Here is a 22548-nt window from a genome sequence, read left to right on the forward strand (position 1 = left end):
CAGTGCTGTATGTGCAGGGATGCCACTTATGTACAGAGTTTGCTCACATGTATAAGAAGACAGAGAAGGAAAAACAGAGAGTGAATACTTAAGGGACTTGTAGTTTGTATAAGGTGCTGTGTCTACATTGACAAATTTTCAAAGATCCACTGTAATGAAAGAGAGCGCTGACCACGCAATATTTTCTGTTTTCACACACTTTCTCAGTCAGTCAGTTTCTCCCATTCTACACCCTGAAGACAAGTAGACCATCAGACAGGTTGCCAACCCCTTTCACTATTAAGTCCTCCTTGATTTGCTTTAAATCCTCATTTTAGATCCCCAAACATGAAAAGCTTAACAATTCAGCAACAAATACAACTTTCCAAGGCAAAATATTTAACCAAAGCATCCTCCAATCAAAACCGGGCAGATCATAAGATCAATGTCTGTCAACACGATGGCTTCACCAAGTGCAAAGACATCTCTCCTGACACTTCTCTGGCACAAAAATGAAAGCTTCTTTTGATTAAAATGTTCCTAGATAATATCTCTCCGCACCAACAGTCAATAGCCATTAATTACTGGCTACACACACTCGATGCAGGTCGATTCCAAGCGGCTGTTTCACTGCCTGTTGGGTAATTGTCTCCCAGATCTCATTAAAAGACGTTGCAGTCGGGAAGACATGAAGAAGCCCACGCAGGAGAGAGGAAGAAAGGAAACAGATGTGGGTACACAAAGAGAGAATGAGTGTGAAATTATTGTCATAGAATATCTCTTCCACAGCACAAGGAGAAGCCTGTGTGTAGCTCCAGGCTTTTGGCAGTCCTTGGCTCTAAACTCCCACCCACCTACAGCTGTTGTCCAAGGTTCCCACACACTCACACACAATAAATACAAGACAAACTTTGCATCAATAAATCGTTTATTTAAAAGAATATGTTACAATTTATTACAGTAAGCGATGTAACCAAACACTTTTGTCTTAAATTTTACATTTCAACATGTCAAAGAATCTGCAGGTTGTTTTATGTCCATCCTCTTTCTTAGCGCGACTCTTTGTAAGCCGAAGCCTATAAGGTGAAGAACTTAACAAATAATGAATTCAACATGTTCTCTTACTGAAATAAATAATGTTAGTGACACTTAACTGTAGTCAGGATGAGAGAGAAAAAGAGAGAGAAGTAGGGGGGGGGGGGGGCGCACTTGAAGGTGGGCAGATCAGACAATCGACCGTGTCAGACATGGTTCAGTACACAGACAAGAATCCTGGGAAATCTGTTTCGCCTTTAGGACTGCACATTCAACCAATCAATTAAAGACTCAAACACATTCAATTAAACCTCCTTAACACCCCGAGTAAGGTGTGCTGAAGCTCATTAATCAATTAAAAATGGCCTGCGTGAACAGCAACACCGTGAAAACAAGCACTCTTAGAAAGATGTCAGTATTCAACTCTTTATGTGCTGAGAGTGACCAAAAACTGCTGATCTAATCACTTTTAGCCTAATGGGAGTAAAGGCTTCAAACTGAGTGAATATTACAGTCTGATTACATTCACTGTGAGCATCACATGACTTTTTTTTTTGCTTTTGGGCATGAATTCATTTTTGAATTATCAAATGTGATTTTGCAAAACTAAGCCAGGTCATAACACAAATGATTGAGGATTATCTTGTTATCATGATAATAAACATATCAACCAGAGGCAACAGTTGGGCTGCTTTTGTGGAACCTAGTTGCTCCTCAACATGTTCTCGAACCACTCTTTGTATAAAGCAAAAAGTTTCAAAATGTATGGAAAGCATCCTTCAAAATGAGTTCATAATGCAATAAAGCCAAAATGATGAATAAAGTAGTAGCATCAAAATAGTGCACTAAGCAAATATAAATATTTAATGTGACCCTTAGAGTTAAAATGATGAAATAACCTGTAATTAAATATGTTGTATCGATTTGTAATATTTTATCATTAGATAATTATGTCATAATTCATATAACATAACTTTATTCTAATGACATTCTAGGAATAGGAACATTAACTGGGCTCATTTAGAGGGACATTAAATTACACTGTTTATTACATTACACTGCTGTTGCTACACAGCCTGCAGTGAATGTGCACACTTATCTTTATATCTATCATGTTGATGAAGAGTACAAGCTGCCCTTTTTTTTGCAGAGAAAGCCTCTCCCCACTTAACCTGAGGAGTGGAGTGCACGAGCGGTTTAACATTATAGGGAATACCAGCTACAGAGATAAATAGTGCTGCAGTTTGAATTACAGGCTTGTTATAAATCCTGTGGGAGCTCTTAGAAACAAAGCAATCACTGGCTGCAGCAGAGCTGACAGCATGAGTAGGACCCCTGCTGTCTCATAGGGGAAACACACTTAAAACAAACTCTATCACACTGTCACTTGTCTGATCAGTGCCCCACGTCACTGCTGCAGAAAAGAACACAGTGTCATGTAATACTATAAATACATGGAAGTTTAATGTATGGCTCTGCACGCTGCACATACCATTTGATGATGCAGTACAAAATCATACTGTAGTCAGTCAGTCAGAAAATAAATGTAAACAAAGCACAGGCTAGATTTAGTGTTATTCTCACTTTCTTCTTCTTAGGTTACGTTTCCTAAATTTGGAGGCTGTTAATACTGTTGGATAAAGTGCAACATTGGTCTTTTAAAACAAAAATTAAACATGTTCCCATTCATGTTTCCAAACATCACAGCTGTGTTCACTGACTGAAAAATGTATCTTGATAATCCCCCAAAATGATCCCTTCCTCTCTCTCTTCTCTTATTTTTCCACATTAAAATGTTAATAGTCTTCATTTTCAAATGCAAACTCAGCGGCAAACACATAAAAATGTATAACATGGCATAAATCAGGTGACATTTAAACTCTAAGGGGCTAGCTCTGCTTGGCCTCTTTCATTTTGGGTTCTGCTCTGCTGCACCCATTGTTCCCATGCATAAACACTTTTTGCACGCTAACACCTGGCAAAAAAAAAAAAAGACAAAGAAGACACTGCTGCTTTGATCCATATATAAAGAAGCTTAGTGTCTTCCTGCGTTCAAACGTTCAGTATCCCTGATCAGTGTTGTCTGTGTTCCCTTTAGTGAGCACTAACAGCTTTCACTTTTCCTTATTAGTCCAACAATATTTCCTCATTCACATCAGCGTTTTGCTTCCAGGTAGGCTCAATGCCTCCTCATGTGCGAGTCACATTCCACTTCAAGTCACTGCCAACAAGGGGAAGGCTTAAACGAATCCATAAGTCTACAGAGGCCTTGATTCTTTCTGACAGAGCACTGCTATATGCGTGATTATGATGTGCTCAATTTATGAGTTCTGGTTCATGTGTTTTAAGCTTCTTATGCTGCTGTTCATCCAATTTGTTCATTTGCAGATGCTTGTCGGTTTGCGTGTATGGGGGGAGGCTGTTGGGAGTGGAAATGATGACCATGTAGCTAATAGCTGGAGGCTAAATGAGGGCCGGACTGAGCGGAGTTGGTGACGGCGTTGTCTAGTTAAGAAGTAATGATCTCCCTTCCTAGGTGCCTCCATCCCTTCTGTGCCTCAGCAGCTGGAAAATATTCTGCAACAGAGACAGAAATCAAGACAAAGAGAAACAGACTCAGAGGCAGAAAACAGAGGAATTCATTCAGGCAATCATTGATCATAGAAAGGACAGAGGCAGGCAAAGCCTTACCTTGCCACACATACCATCTTTACTGCAGTTCTTATTGTCCTTGTCTGTGGCCTCCTCTTCCACCTGTGGAAACACAAGAGTATGAGAGTACATGATGAAACACTTGCAAAAGATGAGGTTGGTCGGTCAGCAGTCGACTCTTACCTCCTTCCTCCACTTCAGCTCACAGAAGACTCTCTCAAAGCATTCCTGCATGTAGTTGAACTGAACAGCAAATACAAAGAGGAAAACATGGGTTTAGAACTTTCAGATGAACAACATTGCTTTTGATGAGGCCTTTAAAATAATAGTTGAATTTTTAGGAAATAAGCTTATTCAATTTTGGGGTAGACCTCCTTGACTGTAAATGTAATGTTGGAACCAGTGGCTGACTTGCACGGCTTTGCACTAGGGTGTGAAAACAGCACTTTTGTTTTGTTTGAATTCATGCAAATGGTGGAAAATACCATCATACATTTTTAAGAGACAGTGAGATCAAAGAGTGGCAATAACATGCCACAAAGTGGTAGCGCCATATGCTGACAGCTCTGTGGCAGAAGTTGTTGGTTGTGAACAAGCGGCAACCTCCAGTCTAGAAATATGAGTCCAATGTGGAAGTGCTAAAAACTGCAGTTCATCGAGGATCTGCTTGAGGCTGGCTCTGGAAGTACCGGAAACCACATACACACCAATTCAAAAAAGACGATCTTTACAGCAGAAATAAACATGTTTACAGCCTGGTACAAAAGTCGAGTCTAGTCTGGATAGCTCATTTCTCGATCGGCACACACTGTACAGGGGGTGAATTGTTTTCTAATGTGGCAATTACAAAGATATTTAGATTACAAGTCTTCCAATGAGAGGCACAGCTGACTTGATTGACAGGCGGGAACACTGTAGCTGTTGGCGAGGAGGCTCAAAGCCCACCTCTTTACGTCACAATCACTCGACAGCAGCAATATGGCTGCCGCCGCCGATTGGCCTCAAAACAAAGCTTAAGAAACAGATGGGTGAAGTCACGGATACTACGTCCATATTTTACACAGTCTATGGTTGTGAAGCATGTTTGTTGTTGTTAAACTGGTGTGCTGGTCCCCTCAATGGTATACCACCAGTATGCCACCACACATATTTTGTCTTTTTTGGCAACATGAATGCAATATAGTGACGTGAACAAATGCGTTTATCCTGTGTATCAAAAGTATGATTGTGTGGTCCCTCCATGATGATATTAATGTTATTTAGCCTTAGCGGCTAGCTTTTTAGCCTAGCAGCAGCAGCAGCAGCCAGTAAGAGTAATAAAAAACAGATAAATACTACCCGGCATCACATCATTACAAGCTTCTCAACATCCATGCCAATCATACATATGCTGGTAAAAGTGGATGACTCTAACTTGAGAGCAATAGGTTAGCCATTTAAAGTATTTCCTCAAAGTAAAGGTTTTTATGATGTGGGATTGTGTTCTATAAATTACATTTATGTCATCCATGTTGCATTTATGTTGTCCATAACAAAAAATGAATAGTGGCCTTCTGGCTGCATACCACAGGAGAGACTGGCACACCAGGCAAGTGAATGGCATATGGTGTGGCCACTTTGCAGCATGCAGCATAACCCTTACACCTGCTTCAGAACTACTGGCATATGGGGTGGCTACTTAGTGGCATCCCTTTAGGTCGCTTTTATAATCTAGGTGCTGCTGCAACTTGGCTTTTCTTGGATTGGACATTAAACACCATGAGGACTCAATGCCTGGTAAAAGCTCTTTAGCTAAGCAAAGTATTGTAATGTTTATGATAAATGCTCATGTAGTTTGCATGCTTAGAAATATGGGTAAACAAAGATGAACAACGCCCTGAATAAGCATTAGGTAGATTGTATTTGTCCAGTCTCAATAAGTTAAGCCAGTGGTGTCCAAACTTTTTTCAAAGAGGGCCACATTTGATGTTGCCAGAATACCTCAGGGCCATTGGCTCCTGCTGAGACGTAGGAATCATAAAAGTTACATATGAAACATCTATTTAATAACAATTATTTAAATTTTTTTCTAAATAAATCAGTAACTAGGTAGTCCTCAGTTCTTCACAAGCCTCGTAAACAATAGCAAACTTTATCTTCTTCTGGAGGAAAATGTTTTTCCTTGGGGTCGGGCAATGTGGGAAAAATATTGTGTCATTATTTTTCTATGGCAGGATCACGATCTGGATTTCATCACACTACTATTTCATGTTGTTTCTAAGACTTTTCTGACCTGCAGACAAAAATTTAAGAACTAAATAGTTCTTGTCCTGCATTCTGAAATATTTTTATTCACCAAATTTGGTCTTTTCTGAACAATTTCACAATTTTGATCTTGTCTTGTGTCTTATTTTGTGTCTTCTGAACTTTTAGGGCTCATCAAGAACATTTTCACATCATGATAAAAAACATTAATTTGAAAAACCTGTCAACTTTAAGAGTTCTTGTGCTTCCTCCAGATTATATTCTTGCAGAATATGCAGTGCTTTAGCTTTTTAACAGTAGTCCATATGAAGCTTTTTGAGACGTTTCTGGATTGACTTTAGTTTTGTTTGTGCGCTTGAAAGAAACTGCAAATGTACAGATGATTCAGAATGTGATTAATATCTGTGCTATAAATAACACATTTTAAGATGGAAGCTTGGGGCCATAATTAAATAGACCTTGGGCCGCGATTGGCCCCCGGGACATTCTTTGGAGATTCCTGAGTTAAGCTAACCAGCTGTTTGTGATTGCATTATATTTAATGTACAGCAATGAAATGGTGTTGATCTTCAGCATTGTGTGCATAACTATTAAACTTTAGTTTAAAAAAAGACATTATACATCTTGCTAGCTATAGTTTAAAATTCCCATGCAGTTGTTTAAAAGCTTCACTTTCTCTGCCACACTGCAGCACATCTGTATTAATAATAATAATGTGCATGTTATACTCACATAGGGTGTGAAAATCTTCACCCAGCGTGGTTTCTTCTCTCCTCGTGCGTATTCAAAGCAGAAGGCCATGCCCTCTTCATCTGTGTCCCATCTCTGCATCTCCCCCCAGTCGAATGCAATAACCTGATTCTGGAACAACACTAAAGCTTTAGTACATTCACCCCAGATTTCACACAATCCAAATGCCTGCAAGTTTCTCTGATACCTCAAGTGTCCCTTCCTCTGTGCAGGCGTGCAGCTTGAAGTGGTGAATGCTGATGGCTGTTATGACGTGGCCTTTACGTCTGGAATCGCAGGAACAGTGGGGGAATATGATTTCATTGTAGCCCTCGCAACTCCTTAACAAACTCAGATACTGAGGGAGAAAGAGGTGACAAGGTTGAAATTAATTTTCACTATGTGTAACAATACGCAGTTTTGTAACTGACAAAGGTTTAGATGTAGGTAGCACCGACTTGATGTTTAATGTATCTAAGCTTTATAGCCATAAGGTGAAGAATAGTCAGTTCTACCTGACCTGATCTGAAGACTTTGTATTAACCTGATGTGGCTTGGTTAACCTGTTCAAAGTGAGGACATTTTCAAACAGACGAGAACCAACTACCATCTATGCACCTTTCCTACACTACACCAGTCAACTCTCGTCAGTCAACCTCCACCCCCAGAAGACTCTGTTCCTCTTTGTTATATCACACACAGTGCAGGGAGACTGAACAGGTGGGAGAAAGGGGATGACATAAGACGAACTGAACTGTTTTTTTGGGTAAGGCCCAGAAGCTGTAGTAAAGTAGCTGTGTGATGTCAGCCCATGTATGAAAGACTAACCATGGACATTTTCTTCTGCTCAGCCAGCTTCTGCAGCTGGTAGTTCTTCTCCTCTGCTTTGATGAAGCTTTTCTTCACGTCATCCACAGCCTGCAAAGATTGGACCAAAAAGAGGGGGCAGTGTAAAAAGAAAAGTTCATATAAATGTTCATATACATACAAAAAAAGATGACAGACACATGTGCAGACCTGGTGGAAAAAGTAGTTGACAGCGAGCTGGTTGTCATTGAGCAGAATCTCCTCTTCTGTGGTGAAGAGCCACTTGCGCAGGGTGAGGCAGGTTCCCGGTATGGCTGAGGTATAATTCTGTACATACAGTTTGTGGGGGAATTCATTCGGGGCGAGCTTGCGTGCTGAGAAAGAAAGAGACAGATAGCAGGGAGGGATGGAAGGAGGGAGAGAGTGACTCAAAAAGTGTTTTCTGTCTTAACATGTAACCTAGGTTTTTCCAAATGTGTTATTATGAATGATATTTCTTTCATTATTTAGGATGATTATTAAGCTGAAACCTACTCTACTTCTGCATATTCAAAAAAACGCGTATCAGCAACAACATCAGACTTTACGCAAACCAGAATCAAAAACCCCAAAATACTGTATAATCAACAGAATAATGAAGTTAGAGGGCACCGTTGAACAGAGAGATGTAAATGAAAGACTTCTTCGTCACTGCAAAAGAAAGAGCACAGAGCCTCTCTCTGAAGAAACACTGAAAAAAACATTCTTCTTCTTTACCACACTGTGCTGTACAAAAGGAAGAATAGAAGAAGAAGAAGAAACACTTTTTTCATCACCAAAGGGAAATTCAATTTTTTTCACTCCGTTATTGAGCATGCTGCACACACACAGGCCAAAAATACACACATGCACTAAAGGCTAGACGTCAGAGTGAGGGGGCTGCACACACACTAGTGCCCAAAGCTGTTTGGAGTTTGGTGCCTTTACTCGGCAAGTAAACCGACACCTCTTTAGCGACCAGCCCCGAATTCCATACTTCGCTCTATAACAAGACTTGAACCAGCAACTCTCCAGTTCCCAAGTAAAGTCCCCTGCAGAGTGGCTCCCACAATGAAGCATAAAATCAAACGGAACATGTTAAGGCTTTTTTTTTATGTTAAGAAACCTTATGTTTATCTCAGGGTATCTCAGCTAATCCCTTATCCTTAAATGTATTTTTTAGCAGTGTAAGCAGCATAGCTCTAGCAAGAAAAGACGCCCCCTTCCCGCTGCACAGCAAATCATGTTACCCAGAGATAAACCCTGCTGACTTTGGTGATCCCCGAAACAATGCTTTAACACCACAACAAGCCTTTTCTTTTAAATACTGCCGCAAACACTCACGCCCCATACAGATGGATTCAATAACTTTTAAAACATTTAAACCCTTCAACACTGCAGTTTGCGGCCTGTTGTTCAGGTAACAATACAAAAAACAGATGACTCTACCATTTTAAGATACACAAGAAAAGCAGGAAATTCTTAGATTTAAGGATTTGCAACCAGCAAGTGTTTACTTTTACTTGAAATCACTAATAGAACGTATTGATAATCCATGAGGCTACAATAATGTTTTTCAATCCGCTAACTGTCTCATCAATGAGCACTGAGCTGTGAGAACGAGTACGGACTCTCAATGTTACTGAATTCTGTGATGTCATTAAAGCTTCTTTAAACTAAAATGTAAAAGACTGACAGACACAAAAAGACCAGAGTGTCATGGAGTTGGAAACAGAGGTGCTATAATGAGAGCTAGACTAAGGACTTAAATGATGACAGACGACAGCTATTTAGTCCATTTTCTTTGGCCGGCCAGAGCTCAACAGCTTTGGCAAAAGCGATGGGACAATTTATCTCTACTTTAAAGCAGCCAGCAGATGCACAGGGGTTAAAGGCATAGATTTTTTTGAAGTGGGGTTGCATTAGACACTTGTCAATAGTAAGTGAGTTACCAACAGGGGAATGCCAGTCAGCTCAGCCCCTTTGTTGAGAAACCGATAGAATCACTATAGACAGGGTCAATTCTATCATGTTATTTAAGTGATTTTTTGTCCAATCCACTTTGCCTTCAGAGAGCCACTTTTTTTTTTTTTGAATATTTGTGGACATAACACATAGGGGTTTGTCTGCCTGTAGCGCACTGATCAGCTGTTTGAGTCTGTGGGCTTTGAAAGAGACAGAAAGCAAAAGCAAACTAAAAAATGAGGGATCTGACAGCGACAAAGACATGCCGTTTATTGTGGGTAGAAGAGAACACCTCAACGAACCTGAGTTTACAGAGGAAGGACGTGATGCAATGGACCGCAATAGAGAGGGGAGGAGATAAGCTACATTGCGTGGTAAGACTGACTCTGTCTGCAGAGGTATATAGCCTAGCTTCTTCACAGCACATAAAGGTAGGAAAAATATCTTTAAGCCAACCATGCAACTAGAAAAGGTGCATTTCGATTAAGAGTTCCGGGGTCTTTTAGCCCCCAGAACTACTTTCCCCGGAACTAAAAGGTTGCTGTGCCCCCATTGTAGTCTGCATTTCGACCGTGGGCTGAAGTCCCGGGTAGATTGTACAAATCAGGCCAGTGACGTATGGAGAAAAAAAATTATATTCAATAATATTTTGAAATCTTAATAAAAAACTAAACTAGTATGCATTCCCAGGAACTCCCTCTGTGTTTCAAAAGGCGTTTCTCCACCGCAGGAACTTTATCCCGGAACTAGGGACTTTACCCCTGAACTACATGGGTTTCGACCGGAGGAACCAGGACCTAAATTTTGTTCAGGGGTAGATAATCTCCCCCCTGAAAAGCCCCTGCTTGAGGGGTAGTACTTTTCGAAGGTCCCAGGACTTTCGGTTGAACGTAACAGTGTTTGTGGAGTTAACACAGTTGTGAGGTGCACAGGTGTTGAAACACAGAGGGAGTTCCTGGGAATGCATACTAGTTTAGTTTTTTATTAAGATTTCAAAATATTATTGAATATAATTTTTTTTCTCCATACATCACTGGCCCGATTTGTACAGTCTACCCGGGACTTCAGCCCGCGGTCGAAACGCAGACAACAATGGGGGCACAGGAACCTTTTAGTTCAGGGGAAAGTAGTTCTGGGGGCTAAAAGACCCAAGAACTCTTGGTCGAAATGCACCTCACAACTGTGTTAACTCCACAAACATCGTTACGTTCAACCGAAAGTCCAAGGACCTTTGAAAAGTACTACCCCACAAGCAGGGACTTTTCAGGGGGGAGATTATCTACCCCTTGACTAAATTTAGACCCTGGTTCCTCTGTAGTTCAGGGGTAAAGTCCCTAGTTCCAGGGTAGAGTTCCTGCGGTGGAAAAGCGCCTAAAGACAAATTCAGCTGCTGCCTTTATTCATTTTTTAAATGAGAGAAACTTTGGTGAGTGGGTGGAATTGCAAATATTTGTTGTAATCTAATCTGCAACTGATACGAACACGGATGGCTTTCTCCACCTCACTGAGAGATCAAATATGTTATCCTTCTAATTTATTCTTTGCCTGAAAATAACTACTTTGTACTCCTGTGACCTGCATGGAAAATGCTCATCAAAAATCAATCTTATCTTCACTGCTACTGTTCTGCTGCTTCTGTCTCATAGTAACACACAGCTCAGGCAAAATAGATTCAGTGACGCTGTGTGGGCTGAAATTACTTCTAACATAGTTCCATTCAACGGCTTTCTCTTTTGTTTTATGTAGAGCTCATCTTTGTGCTGAACTAGCCTTGAAAAAGTGTGGACCAGTCTACACAAACATTCGGATGTGCAATGGCCTTCAGGTGTTCTCTGAGGATGGCAGCAAAAATTCAGAACTTGTTCTAACTAACCAAAGGTGTGGTTGATGACCTCAAACAGAGCAAAGTAGCTGGCGGTTACGCTGTCCATGCCGAGCTTCATAACCACAGCCTGGAAGAAAGAGAGAGCATGGGAAAAAAAGAGTGAGCATTTGCAACAGGACTTTAATAACAACATAGCAAGAGTGTCTGTTTGTTATACAGGCCTACGCATGTGTTTACCTGGTAGACTTGGTCTGTAGTGGAGTTTTTGCGAACTCTAACAGTGAGTGTAGTTTTATCCGGCATGGCTATTCTCAACTCCACATCCGACACACCATTGTAGTTCTAAAGCATGAGAAGGACAGACAAACGATGCAGTGAGTCACAAGCAGAGGGCCATAAAAACACACCCACAATTTGGTTGCACTATTTTACCTCATCTGATTCAGACAGGAACTCCTGCATGATGTCACTTTCACCAATTACCCGCACAGAGCACACTGCAGATGAGAAACAACTGTCATTAGGAAAAGAAGTGTGTGAATATTTACAGTTTTAAAGTTTGGTAGAAACCTGACCTTTCTCTAAGTATTCTTCAAGGCCTCTGCGTCGTGCGTCCAGCTGCTGCTCCGACAGGGAAAAAGGCCACTTCCCAGGCAGCTTTGGGAATGTAAAATTGGCAAACTCTCTCTTCAAGTTTTGGTGTAGGATCACAAATTCTCGGTAACGCTTGGAACAAAGTTGCCTGCCTGCCATGTAGACGTTATATACCTGGAGGGGAGAAATAATTCAATGACCATGAGTTTAAATCAGTAGGTGTTCAAATAAAATGATGTCACCACAACCACCACCACAGTAAAATCAAAATAGGTATCTTTGTATTTTCATGGTCATCCCCTCTATTTTTTATCTCCCCCTCTTCCTCCTCCAGCCATCCGTGTATTGATCCACAATTGCACCCACCACAAACTTTTCCTGGTTGAGCTCTGTGTGTTTGTAGCTTGGCACAGAGATTGGGACGGCCTGCTTATCAGAGTAGTCATAGCAGGACTGAGCTGAAATGTCGTCTCCTGGATCAAGGCAGTCAGCCTCTTGTGGCGGAACGGACAGCACAGCCAGCACCAGCTCCCTCTCTCCAGCCCGGATCAGGTCCACCACTTGCTTGTGGGTTGCTCCTTCTACATTCACACTGTTACTGTTGAATCACAGAGGAAGAGATGAAGATGGTGAGGCTATAAGAATGTTACCAGTTAACTTTAATTACTGTTGTTTAGTTTCATTTTTTTTTTTGCAACTTAAAGCTGCTGTGAGGAACTTTTGCTTTGTATCGATTCTGGCGCCCCCCTTGTGGACAAAGTGATACCTCTTATCTCTTGTCCTATACATGCAAAAGTAGTGTTTTCAACAAAAACCTTATCCTGTTGTCTTTTAACAGTCAACCTTATCAGGCAATGTGATTATTTTTCATGAAACATTAAAATAAAGGCTGTTTCAGAAGCGAGATGTCTGGTCTGGCACCTACCCCCTCAGGACGGTTTCAGGCATTAAAAATGACAACAGAGAAGGTGTCAGTGTTGTTGCTGATGGTCTTGTTTGCTATTCAAGGTCATGAAGAGGCATTGGTATCATTTTCAGACTGTTTCTCAGCCAGTTCAAAACTCCTCACTTACAACTGAAGTAGATAACTAATGCCTTGACACAGGGGTTCCCAAAGTGTGGGTCGGAACCCCCTGGCTAGATGCCAGACACAAATGGGGGGGGGTCGTGAGATGTCTTCAAGAACGTTTTTTTTTTAAATTCTAAATCTAAAAATCTAAAAATATGTATTATTATTATTTATTTTAGTTTATTTACCTTGTTTTCTTATGTTTATCTTTTCGTTTGTACTGTTAATTATGATTATTCCTTTATTAATATTATTATTATTATTATCATTATTATGGTTTTTTTTTGTATTTATTTATATTTTCTTCTCTTTGTTGGTTTTGCATCACTTATATATAATTTGTTAAGTTGTGGTGAACAAAGAAATACTGCAAAATGCAAAAAAAAGTGAAAGTTATCTAAAAATAGTACATTTTACTTGTTTATAGCAAAAATTATCTACAAAAATAGTCGCTCAACTTGAAATAAATCCTTGAAAATAGAAAATGTTATGAGTAAAAAAATGACAGAGACTTGGATCAACATGTCTGAAGAAGAGCATTCACACAGAAAGTTTGTATTGTGAATATGCAGACTTTTAAAAAATGTAGCTCTGTAAGCTAATCTCAAAAGTGAATGAGTGAAGTAGTATTAACGTCCAAGATTGTGTAGAACTTCCAGTTAAAAGCAAAAAGGGTGAAAAGGGTGTCACAGGGAAAAGCAGCATGTGTTTCTACATGGTAAAGTGGGAATGAGCAAGTGAGTTATTTTCTTAAAATCACTCTGAGTTAACATTTTCCCCCCTTTAAGAGTCAGACCTTTGCTTTCTGTCATTACCAGGCCTTAGCGTGAGCAACACAGGGTGTGTGCCCTTTGGAAGGCATGTGTCAGAGTCCTGGCAGATGTGCTGATGACAGTACTGTTGTGACTTGACCTGTAGTTAACTTCTCGTGAAACAGCACCCACAGCATCTTTTCTAAAAGCTCTCAGCGCCAGCACTCACTGTTTTTCTGACACATTTCAAAACACATCCTAATTTTGGGAAAAGGCTGGCAAGTAATAGTTTAAACCATGCCAGAATGAGATCAGTAAACTGGAATAGTCTGTGCATTATGTTTAGTGCTAATGTAATGAGTTCTGAAATTCAAACAATAGCTTGCAAATTTAGAATGAATGCACTAGTTGGCACAATTTCTACTTGAAAATTTTCCAAAGTCTACAGAAGCCAGAGTGGCCTCAAATTACACTTGTTACCGTATTTCATAACCTAAATGCAACCCAGTCAATACCAGGGAAAAACTTTAATTGTGTTTGGAATAAAGTGGCTATTTAAAGATTTGTCTCTGGTTGTCTGAGGTAACAGCTCGTGGGTTGCATTTCTTTTCTCCAAGATTTGATGTTTGAATATGATGTTTAAGCAATATTTAAACATCACAGACAGACACCATTTTTCACTCTACTTTCTTACCACTTGAGAACCAGCAGACTGAGGGACAGTTTTATCCACCAGGCAGTCAGGATGCTGAACTCTCTCCCTGTTTTGCCCCCTCTCCCCATAGTGCCCCCTTCACAGACTTAACCCGGTCACTGACCCCCCCAACAAATCAACGCTGAGGTCTGTCATCCTCAGGACTGAAACGCACACACTCAGTTTGTTTTTAAATTGTACTATAGCAACGTTTTTGCACTGTTTTAAACTTTATTTTATTATTTTTATTAGCTTACTTCTTATCTATTTCTAGCTTTCCTTTGTTTATCTTTTGTTGTTGTTGCTAGGGTCTGAGAGAGAAACCCAATATCAAATCCTCAGTATGTATTGTCTAGTGCATACTGCAGTTTATTTGACAATAAAGAAGACTTTGACTTTTGACTTTGAGTCCTGCTCTCAGTTTCAACACTGCCTACACATCTAACAATCACCTATATTCCTCAAAAACTCTCCAGGGATAAAACGGAGTACAAAACTCTAACTTTTGATGTCATGGTTTCACTTCTTATATTCATATAAAAGTGTGGCGGTCTATCAGTAATGAAATGTCAAAAAGATACTTAAGGTGGGACTCTCAACCAAAGGTTTAAACAGAGGGCAAATAGAGGCATAACAATAATCAACACATTGATTGAAAGAGGAGAAATCAAAAGTTTTCTAAAACTAAGGAGAGAATATGACTTAGAAAACAAAGATTTCTACATGTACCTACAAATCAGAGATTATTTTAACAAGGAGATAAAGCCTGATTCCCCATGAGAATTAAACATATTAATTGTAACATTGTGTAATGCATACAGAGGTACAGTTAAGAGAGTAATTTCGGTGTTATATCAAAATATGGTGAGAAATAGAACAACTTCCACTCTGTACATTAGAGATAAATGGGAAAAGGAACTGAAGAAAAAAATAACCATGGAACAGTGGCATAACATGTGTAGGACACAGAGTAGATCATCAAGCTCTAGAATGTGGAGGGAATACGGGCGGAGAAATGTTGTGAGATTTTTCATCACACCCAAACTTAAAGGAAAATTCTCACCTGTCCCACAGCCTTGCTGGAGACAGTGTGGTGAGCATGATGTTGATCACGCTCATGTTTTTTGGCAATGTGTGAAAATGACCGAAAACTGGGATGAAGTGTGGAAAGGAATGACAGCAATTATAGGTTATGAACTTCCGAAGACGTGTGAAGTGCTGTATCTGGGAAATTTAACACAGGAAAATATACAAAGCAAAGACATGTACCTGGTTGGAATATTATTACTGGCATCAAAGAAAGCTATAACAAGAAAGTGGTGTAAGGAGGACCCCCCCACTCAGAGAAACTGGTTGGACATTGTTGGAAAAACTACACGATATGGAGAACTTTACACACAATTTAAGACTTCAACAATCTGCCTACCAAGAAAAATGGAAAAAATGGACTGACTTAATAACCCATCAAAAAGTCTGAAGAGAATGGACTACTTTAAAGGAGGCTAAGCTGACGTTTGTTAACTGACACCAAAGTTTGTTTAATATGCATTAAGGGGTGTGATTCCAAGATGCTGGTGCTAACTGTTGAGCTTCCCCACGGTGGTAGGAGGCCTAACTTGAGGCGACAATGATAAAGGACAGTGCCCACTTGTCAACCCTCAGGATGTGATTGCTCTCTCTTGTTATGGGGCCACACAGAAGGGTATGTTGTCAGCATTGTCAATACCTGGAGCACTAAGCACTTATCTTTTTCATTAGGGTACAAGTATCTTGTGTTTATTACCAATAAAAAGTCAGAAGCCAGTAAAGGTGTGTAATTGTTGCTGTTAAAATAAGCTGGAGAAGTCTTGTGTGTAAGACATAGAGGGAAAGTGTAATCAAAAGATACACCCAGTAAAATGAACTTTATCACACTGATGCAAAAATACTCAAATCTAATGCTACCATAAATTAGCACTGCCTTTTTTGGCATACATTATGGTATGCTCTAGCAACTGACAGCTGAACTGCTAGGCCAGTTATTTATTATGAATTTGCAAACACACATGAAGGAGGCATTGTTAACCATATTTCCTAAAGTCTGTTACTATGCAGAAATAATGATAATGTAGGAGGAAACTAACTGAAAGGGAAATAAACCCCTTTTGCAGGTGTAGTGCGAGAAAGAACAAACTTCTTCCTCAGCACAAAAGTCAGACTAAGCATTTTGGCAGCTTTTCACTCTAACAGTTTTATGAGTGCATAATAAGCACCTGGTTAGGTGACCTTTGCACTTGCTCTATCAGCTCTTCTGTGCATGACAAACAGTTTTATAGAAGACATATTCTCTCTGTGGGATATCTTTAGTTCCTTTGCACCTATTTTTCAAAGCTGTCACTGATGTTTTGTGTAATTTCTGCACATCCCTGCTTAAGTGAAGGATTTTTGTAGGGATGCATGATATTGGGGTTTTCGCCAATATCCGATATGCCGATATTTTAATACTATTACCGATACTGATATTTTTTTCCACACACCTAATTGCAGAGATCATCACTTCTCTTTTGTATTGGAATTGGGGTACAGTATGATGGTATCACATTTGTTATGTAATATTCATTTCTTGTGCAAAATAAGAAAAATAGGGGAGAATGGGGTTGGTTGTCACATGGGTTGGTTAGCACACTCGTTATATCTCGCCACCAGAGGGCACTTTCTCTCAAATTGGGGTATGGACATTTCCAGAATCAGAATCAGAGCTCACTTACATAGGGTGCTTCTCAAAGCTCTAAACTGCAGTCTCCTCGCTCCTCGGCCGAACTGGAAGTACTTACTGACGCGCCATTTTAACTTGCGTCCCAAAGCTCTAAACGCTGCTGGAGGAGAGAGGAGCGAGGAGCGAGGAGACTGATCCGAGGAGGGATAATCGAGGAAACACGAGAGCAGACTTTGCGGTAGTCTTTTCTCTGACAGACACGCCCCCTTATCGAATATCACCCACTGATTGGATGCTGCAGCGGCTCGGACTTAACTGAAACTTAACATCAGCTGAGTTTAATAACAGAGAAAAGACGGACCTTAAAACAGTCATTAAGGGTGCCCTGAAACAGATCATAAACATCCGTTGGTTTCTAAACAGTCTGTATTTGATAAGGTGAGATTAAAAAGTGTTTGATGTGAGTTTTAAACACAAAATACTGAGCGCAAAATCATAAATTCAACACAACAGAGGATGGATTATGTTATATCTGATTGTTTTCGTCAGATTCACTGACTAATGAAATAGATTAATGGAGTCTAATATCATAGATAGAATATATGATCAGTAATTTCTCCTGTTAGTTTCCCTGTTTGTTCTCGTTTTCTTCATTGAGAAGTCTGACAGTAAAGTTTGTCTGTTAGTAAAAACACTTGTTATATTTCCTGTCAGGTTAATAAAGTTTCATATGAGGCTGATCATTAATTAGCACGGGGTTTGAAAAGAGTTGCATGGTTTCTATTTTCCCTTAAAGTAATAAATAATTTAATAATGCGGCACTTTACTGATGAATCGATCCGTGATGCTTCAGGACAGAATAAACAGAGAGCTGATTCTCTTCATGTGCAGGTGTGTGTTAAACAGGTAAACACAGAGACAGAGCTATGTCACTGTTTATATTTATCAGAGTTATTACAGTGAACATGTGTACAGACACAAACAGCTGTTAAAGACGTCATCACAAACCGACGTCGCTTCATGTGACGCTCCGGAGGAGAGGACGTCTCATTTCTCTAAAAACAAATCTCCTCTCTCCTCTGGTTTCATTTCCTCGCATCTCTAGTGGGCGGGACTAAGACACGAGGAAGAGACGCAAGGAAGAGACGCGAGGAAGAGACGCGAGGAAGAGACGCGAGGATGGACGTTTAGAGCTTTGAGAAGCACCCATAGTCTTCTCTGGAGTAAGACAGCTGAACTTGAGGTGAGAGAACTTTTTGTGTTTTTCATGTCAAATTGTAAATATTCAGCTCCTCAGTATTTTTCTTCTAGGCTTTTAAACGATGGGTTATAACAAAACAAGTTTAGATTTGTATTAGCTAGCTCAGTAGTTGTTAGACGGTTGTTAGCCTTGATGCTAGCAAAAAGTTCCAGTTGGGGTTGATCGTCACATTCTCTTTGGGGTTGGTTGTCACATGTAACAACCAATCCCTATGCTGGCTAAATCATGCATGGTGAAATGAGTTGGAGTGCGCAGACCCTACATTTGCCATCACTGTAACTCAAACAGTGACTGCATGTAGCCTAGTTGAGTAGGCCATTATTGTTAGGCCTATTTGTTTTGTTCTTCAGTGTCTTTGAGAGTTAATTGCCTCTTTGTTTCAATGAGTCGGAAAATGAGAGGGATACACGTTTCAAGCCAACACCTTAAGCTCCAATTTAATGTAGGAATGACTATTGAAAGATGTTTTGATGATGAGCAATCATCAAAACAGTAAAAAGTGTGACAACCAACCCTGTTCTCCCGTACTTAAAACTGCATATTTATTTTATTTATTTATGACAATTGCTTTCAAACAAAATTCATACAAAAAGATACATCCTACTTAAAACTTTGATGATGCTCTCCCTGAGACAATCATAACAAAACCCACAACCAGGGCAAATTTGGCCAATTTCACATTTGACATGGTAAGTAAACCTAACCTCAGACATAGTCCTGAGGAAATGCTACATTTAAATTCATGCTAGTTTTCCATGACCACCAACCCTAGCTTTAAATTCAAATTTAACTTCAAACATGAGCCCAACATGTGTGCAGCAGCCCATTATTTTATCAGTTAATTATATCGGCATGTTGGCCGATATCCAATACTTCATTTTTAAGCCAATATCGGCCGATACCGATAACGTGCTGATAATACTGTGCATCCCTAAATTTTTGTAATCTGTGCATAAATGAAAAAAAACGCTTACATGAATCACAAAAAGACAATGCAACATTTGTTACGATGATTCCTATTTCACATTAGAAACATAGAAAGGGTATGCTACTAAATGTTTAACCAGTTGTTATCATCAAGAAAAAAGTTGTCTAACACCATGTGCATCACAGGCTCAGATGCAGGATTTGCTTGAAAATATACAAAGAAGAACTACTGCAAATGGATGAAAAGTGCAGCTCTGAAAAAGCCAAATGCACATAAATGAATTCACATGCATGCGCAAAAGCACATAGAAATAATGGGGTCAACAAACTGCCAGGTTACTGTGGGCCATCCATTAACAAGGCAGTGTGCAGAATCCAGCCAATGAAATGTTGAATTTTACAGATGGAAGCCAATCAGAATTGAACTGATGGCATCCCTCCCTTCCTGCATCACCTTATTCAACAGACACAGTCTCACAGAAGGACCAACACTGATGCTGAGCTGTATGCTGCGTCTTCCTCTCCATAGCAACAGTGCCTAACATCAGCATACTAACGTGCCAGTGAGGACCACGTCTGTTCCATGTGAAGCACACAGACACACTGTTGCTGTAATCAAAGCCATGGGAGGTTCATTTATCTAATTTCAGTGATGTTGATGAAATAAATGTTGTCTGAACTCTCAGGATTTATGAAAGCAAAGCAGCTACATCAGACGCAGTGTGTTATGCAGTTAAATTACACAATGCATCCAGTTACAGTGATGCAAGGTGTAAAGTAGTGACTTGAATACATTGGCATGAGATGGGATGAGAGAAATAGGTTTCAATGTGACAAGAATCCAAAACGCTCCCTGGATCTATCCTCTCTGACACACACAGACACTCCTTTCATTGGGATCAACGGAGATTCTGTCCTGCAAGACAAGTGACCGCCTGCATACACACACACACAGGCTCCAGGGTGGCCAACACTGCTCCCAGTAAATACAGATAAATGATGCTCACATGTCCCACTACTAACGAATGCAATGTCTAATCATTTTGACATAGTAATGTATTTCTATGTTGGACACAGTATCCTCTTGTTAAAGCTGATATAGTAGCCACTTACACCTCGAGGATCCTGTCCCCCTTCGATATACCGGCTCTGTCGGCGGCACCTCCCGGTAACACAGCGCTCACATGCTGCAGAGGAGCGTACAGTTCCCCGTTTATGCTCCGAAGTTGCCCTCCTTCACTAACTTGTCCCCGGACATTAAACCCATAGCCCGAGTCAGACTTCACTATCCGGACTAGCCGTGGGCCTGAAGTAACGGTGGTTGCCGTCTGGCAGCTGTCGCCGGTTCCCGGTGTAACGTTACCGCTACCAGAGCCGTTACGAGACGAAGGGTGCGGCAACGGAGGGATAGATGAGCAGATTCCTTCTCCCTCGACGTCCGCCATGTTTCTACTCTATTTGAATCATCCACTCCAATTCAGCCAACAATAAATATCCGACAAGCATTAGCGGGCAGTAGCAGGCTAATCAGCTTAGCTAGCTAACCAACAGAGATCACCGGAAAAAGCCGGAAGAAGCCGATGATGTACGAGTCCTCCTCGGATGCGTTCCATGTGGGTCACTCAAGTCTCCTTTTGGAGAGTGCCTCGCTGAGGCCGCATACAGTAGATGCACAGAGGCAAGTTGAGAGTAATTTTCAGGTTAAATAAGCAGTGTTAATGTTATGTGTGTTACCCATCTTTACATTGCTTTCTTCTAAGGCAGGGGTTCTCAAACTTTGTTGGCTTGTGTACCCCCTTTCAAAAACAATTTCAGCAAAGTATCCCCTTGAAAGGCAGAGAAAAAAATTCAAGATATGGGAAAATAACATGAATAAATGTATGCATGTGGTTATACAGTGACATAATGACATTGAAATGAAAGATGACACAAATTCTATGCTTTTGTAGTGCAATATTTATCAGAAATAATTAAAGGTTGAGGCAGCTAGTACCTTTGATGGCCAAAGGAGCACACCGATTTCTTTATGTCAAACAGGAAGCATCAATGTATCACAGTTAAAAGAGTTAAAGGGTCTTTGACAAATAAGCCTTTTTTTTTTAAAGTATTTGCACTTCCACACCATTGAACACAATACATTTTTTTTTAAGTGTTTAAATAGTTTTTTTTTTTTTTTTTACCCTTTTCTTAGGTTGAACACCCAAAAAATGTCAGGTGGCTCAACTAGATATTTGTCAAAATATATGTACTTACCTATCATTTATTCTAACTGAAACTGTTAGTAAGTATCACTTAAAGTGGTTACAGTGCTTTATTCATTTTTATTTAGGATTATGTAGAATTTTTGCATTCTACTGGCCAGGTATAAAATATAATTTTTACAGTTTTAGGTTGGTTGTACCACCTGACATGGAAAGTGTTACCGTCCACCTATAAGTTGATAAAAGCTTTTCTATTATTATTTAAGAGACATCTACAAACCTTTTAACTCAGCCATGACAATTAGTAGGGTCCTCTGAATTATTTCATATGTTGAAGTCCATTATAACTACTTGCTTTCAAAATAAAAGGTCCATGAGTGCGGTGGTGCCACCCTGACATTTGAGAACTTGCAAATTGCTGGACAAAAGTTTTTAAATAACCTTAGGTGCCTTTAAACTATTGATATTTATGAAATTACGTTTATTTCAAAGCTCTTATATGTAAAATAATGCCATGGTGTTTTAATTTGAATATGTTATTATTATTATTATTTTTATTTTTTTTACAGTGTTTTAAGTCAGTTCACTTGCTCGGACGGTTGCGCCACCTGTCATTTTCAAGGTTTGAGATACTGAAAAATAAAATAAATCTCAATATTTGAATGTACTGAAATTGTATTAAAAAATAAGCAGGTTTTCTAGAATCAATTGATGTATGTCTTAAAAATAGCTAATTATTTCAAAAGAAAACAATGGATTCGGACACAAAAATATGTCCATCATGTCAATGACCCTAAAACACATTTACTTTTTTTAGTGCATTTCTTTCCTCTTCCCCATTTACAACCAACCCCGCCCTCGGGAGGGGAGGCCGTCTGGTCCAAGCGGTTTTGCAAATAATATATTTTAGAATGAATATGCTCGATTTGGACATAGTTAGTGCCATATTTGATGTTGCATTGACGTATAAATTGAATGCTGTTGATAAAGTTGTTTTTAATTCCGTTTTTTTTTTATTTGTTGAGATGGTTTTAATATATTCTTTTTACATTTGTGACGTAACCCTTGCAGTACTCCCACGTACCACTGGGGGTACGCGTA

General features: G+C 39.8%; 1 protein-coding gene across 3 annotated transcripts; it reads right to left on the reverse strand.

Annotated features, from left to right (window-relative positions):
• Positions 1-889: 889 nt before the first annotated feature.
• On the reverse strand, positions 890-20877 carry snx27b (sorting nexin 27b). 3 transcript variants are annotated; one of them, XM_034698564.1, is made up of 13 exons: positions 20360-20877; positions 12215-12446; positions 11830-12022; positions 11687-11751; positions 11492-11596; positions 11303-11381; positions 7657-7820; positions 7468-7557; positions 6848-6997; positions 6643-6771; positions 3850-3909; positions 3720-3768; positions 890-3591 (listed from the first exon to the last, which is right to left on the reverse strand). In XM_034698564.1, exons 1-13 carry the CDS (start codon positions 20689-20691, stop codon positions 3524-3526), a joined length of 1716 nt encoding a protein of 571 aa, XP_034554455.1. In that variant the 5' UTR covers positions 20692-20877; the 3' UTR covers positions 890-3523. The 3 variants fall into 3 exon arrangements, with proteins under 3 accessions (XP_034554455.1, XP_034554456.1, XP_034554457.1); XM_034698565.1 differs by having other exon boundaries at positions 3706-3768; positions 20360-20861; XM_034698566.1 differs by lacking the exon at positions 20360-20877 and adding an exon at positions 14364-14512.
• Between the last annotated feature and the right edge of the window lie 1671 nt (positions 20878-22548).

The sequence above is a fragment of the Notolabrus celidotus genome, chromosome 12 (genome assembly GCF_009762535.1).
Source record: "Notolabrus celidotus isolate fNotCel1 chromosome 12, fNotCel1.pri, whole genome shotgun sequence".
Classification (NCBI taxonomy): domain Eukaryota; kingdom Metazoa; phylum Chordata; class Actinopteri; order Labriformes; family Labridae; genus Notolabrus; species Notolabrus celidotus.

Bases quoted from the DNA above. Each gene is read 5' to 3' on its own strand.
- snx27b (XM_034698564.1), bottom strand. From the start codon at position 20,691: ATGGCGGACGTCGAGGGAGAAGGAATCTGCTCATCTATCCCTCCGTTG. The intron at 11,382-11,491 runs GTAAACACATGC...TCTTTCTTCCAG, and splicing joins CTACAGACCAAGTCTACCAG to GCTGTGGTTATGAAGCTCGG. The intron at 6,772-6,847 runs GTATCAGAGAAA...GTGTTGTTCCAG, and splicing joins CAGAGGAAGGGACACTTGAG to AATCAGGTTATTGCATTCGA.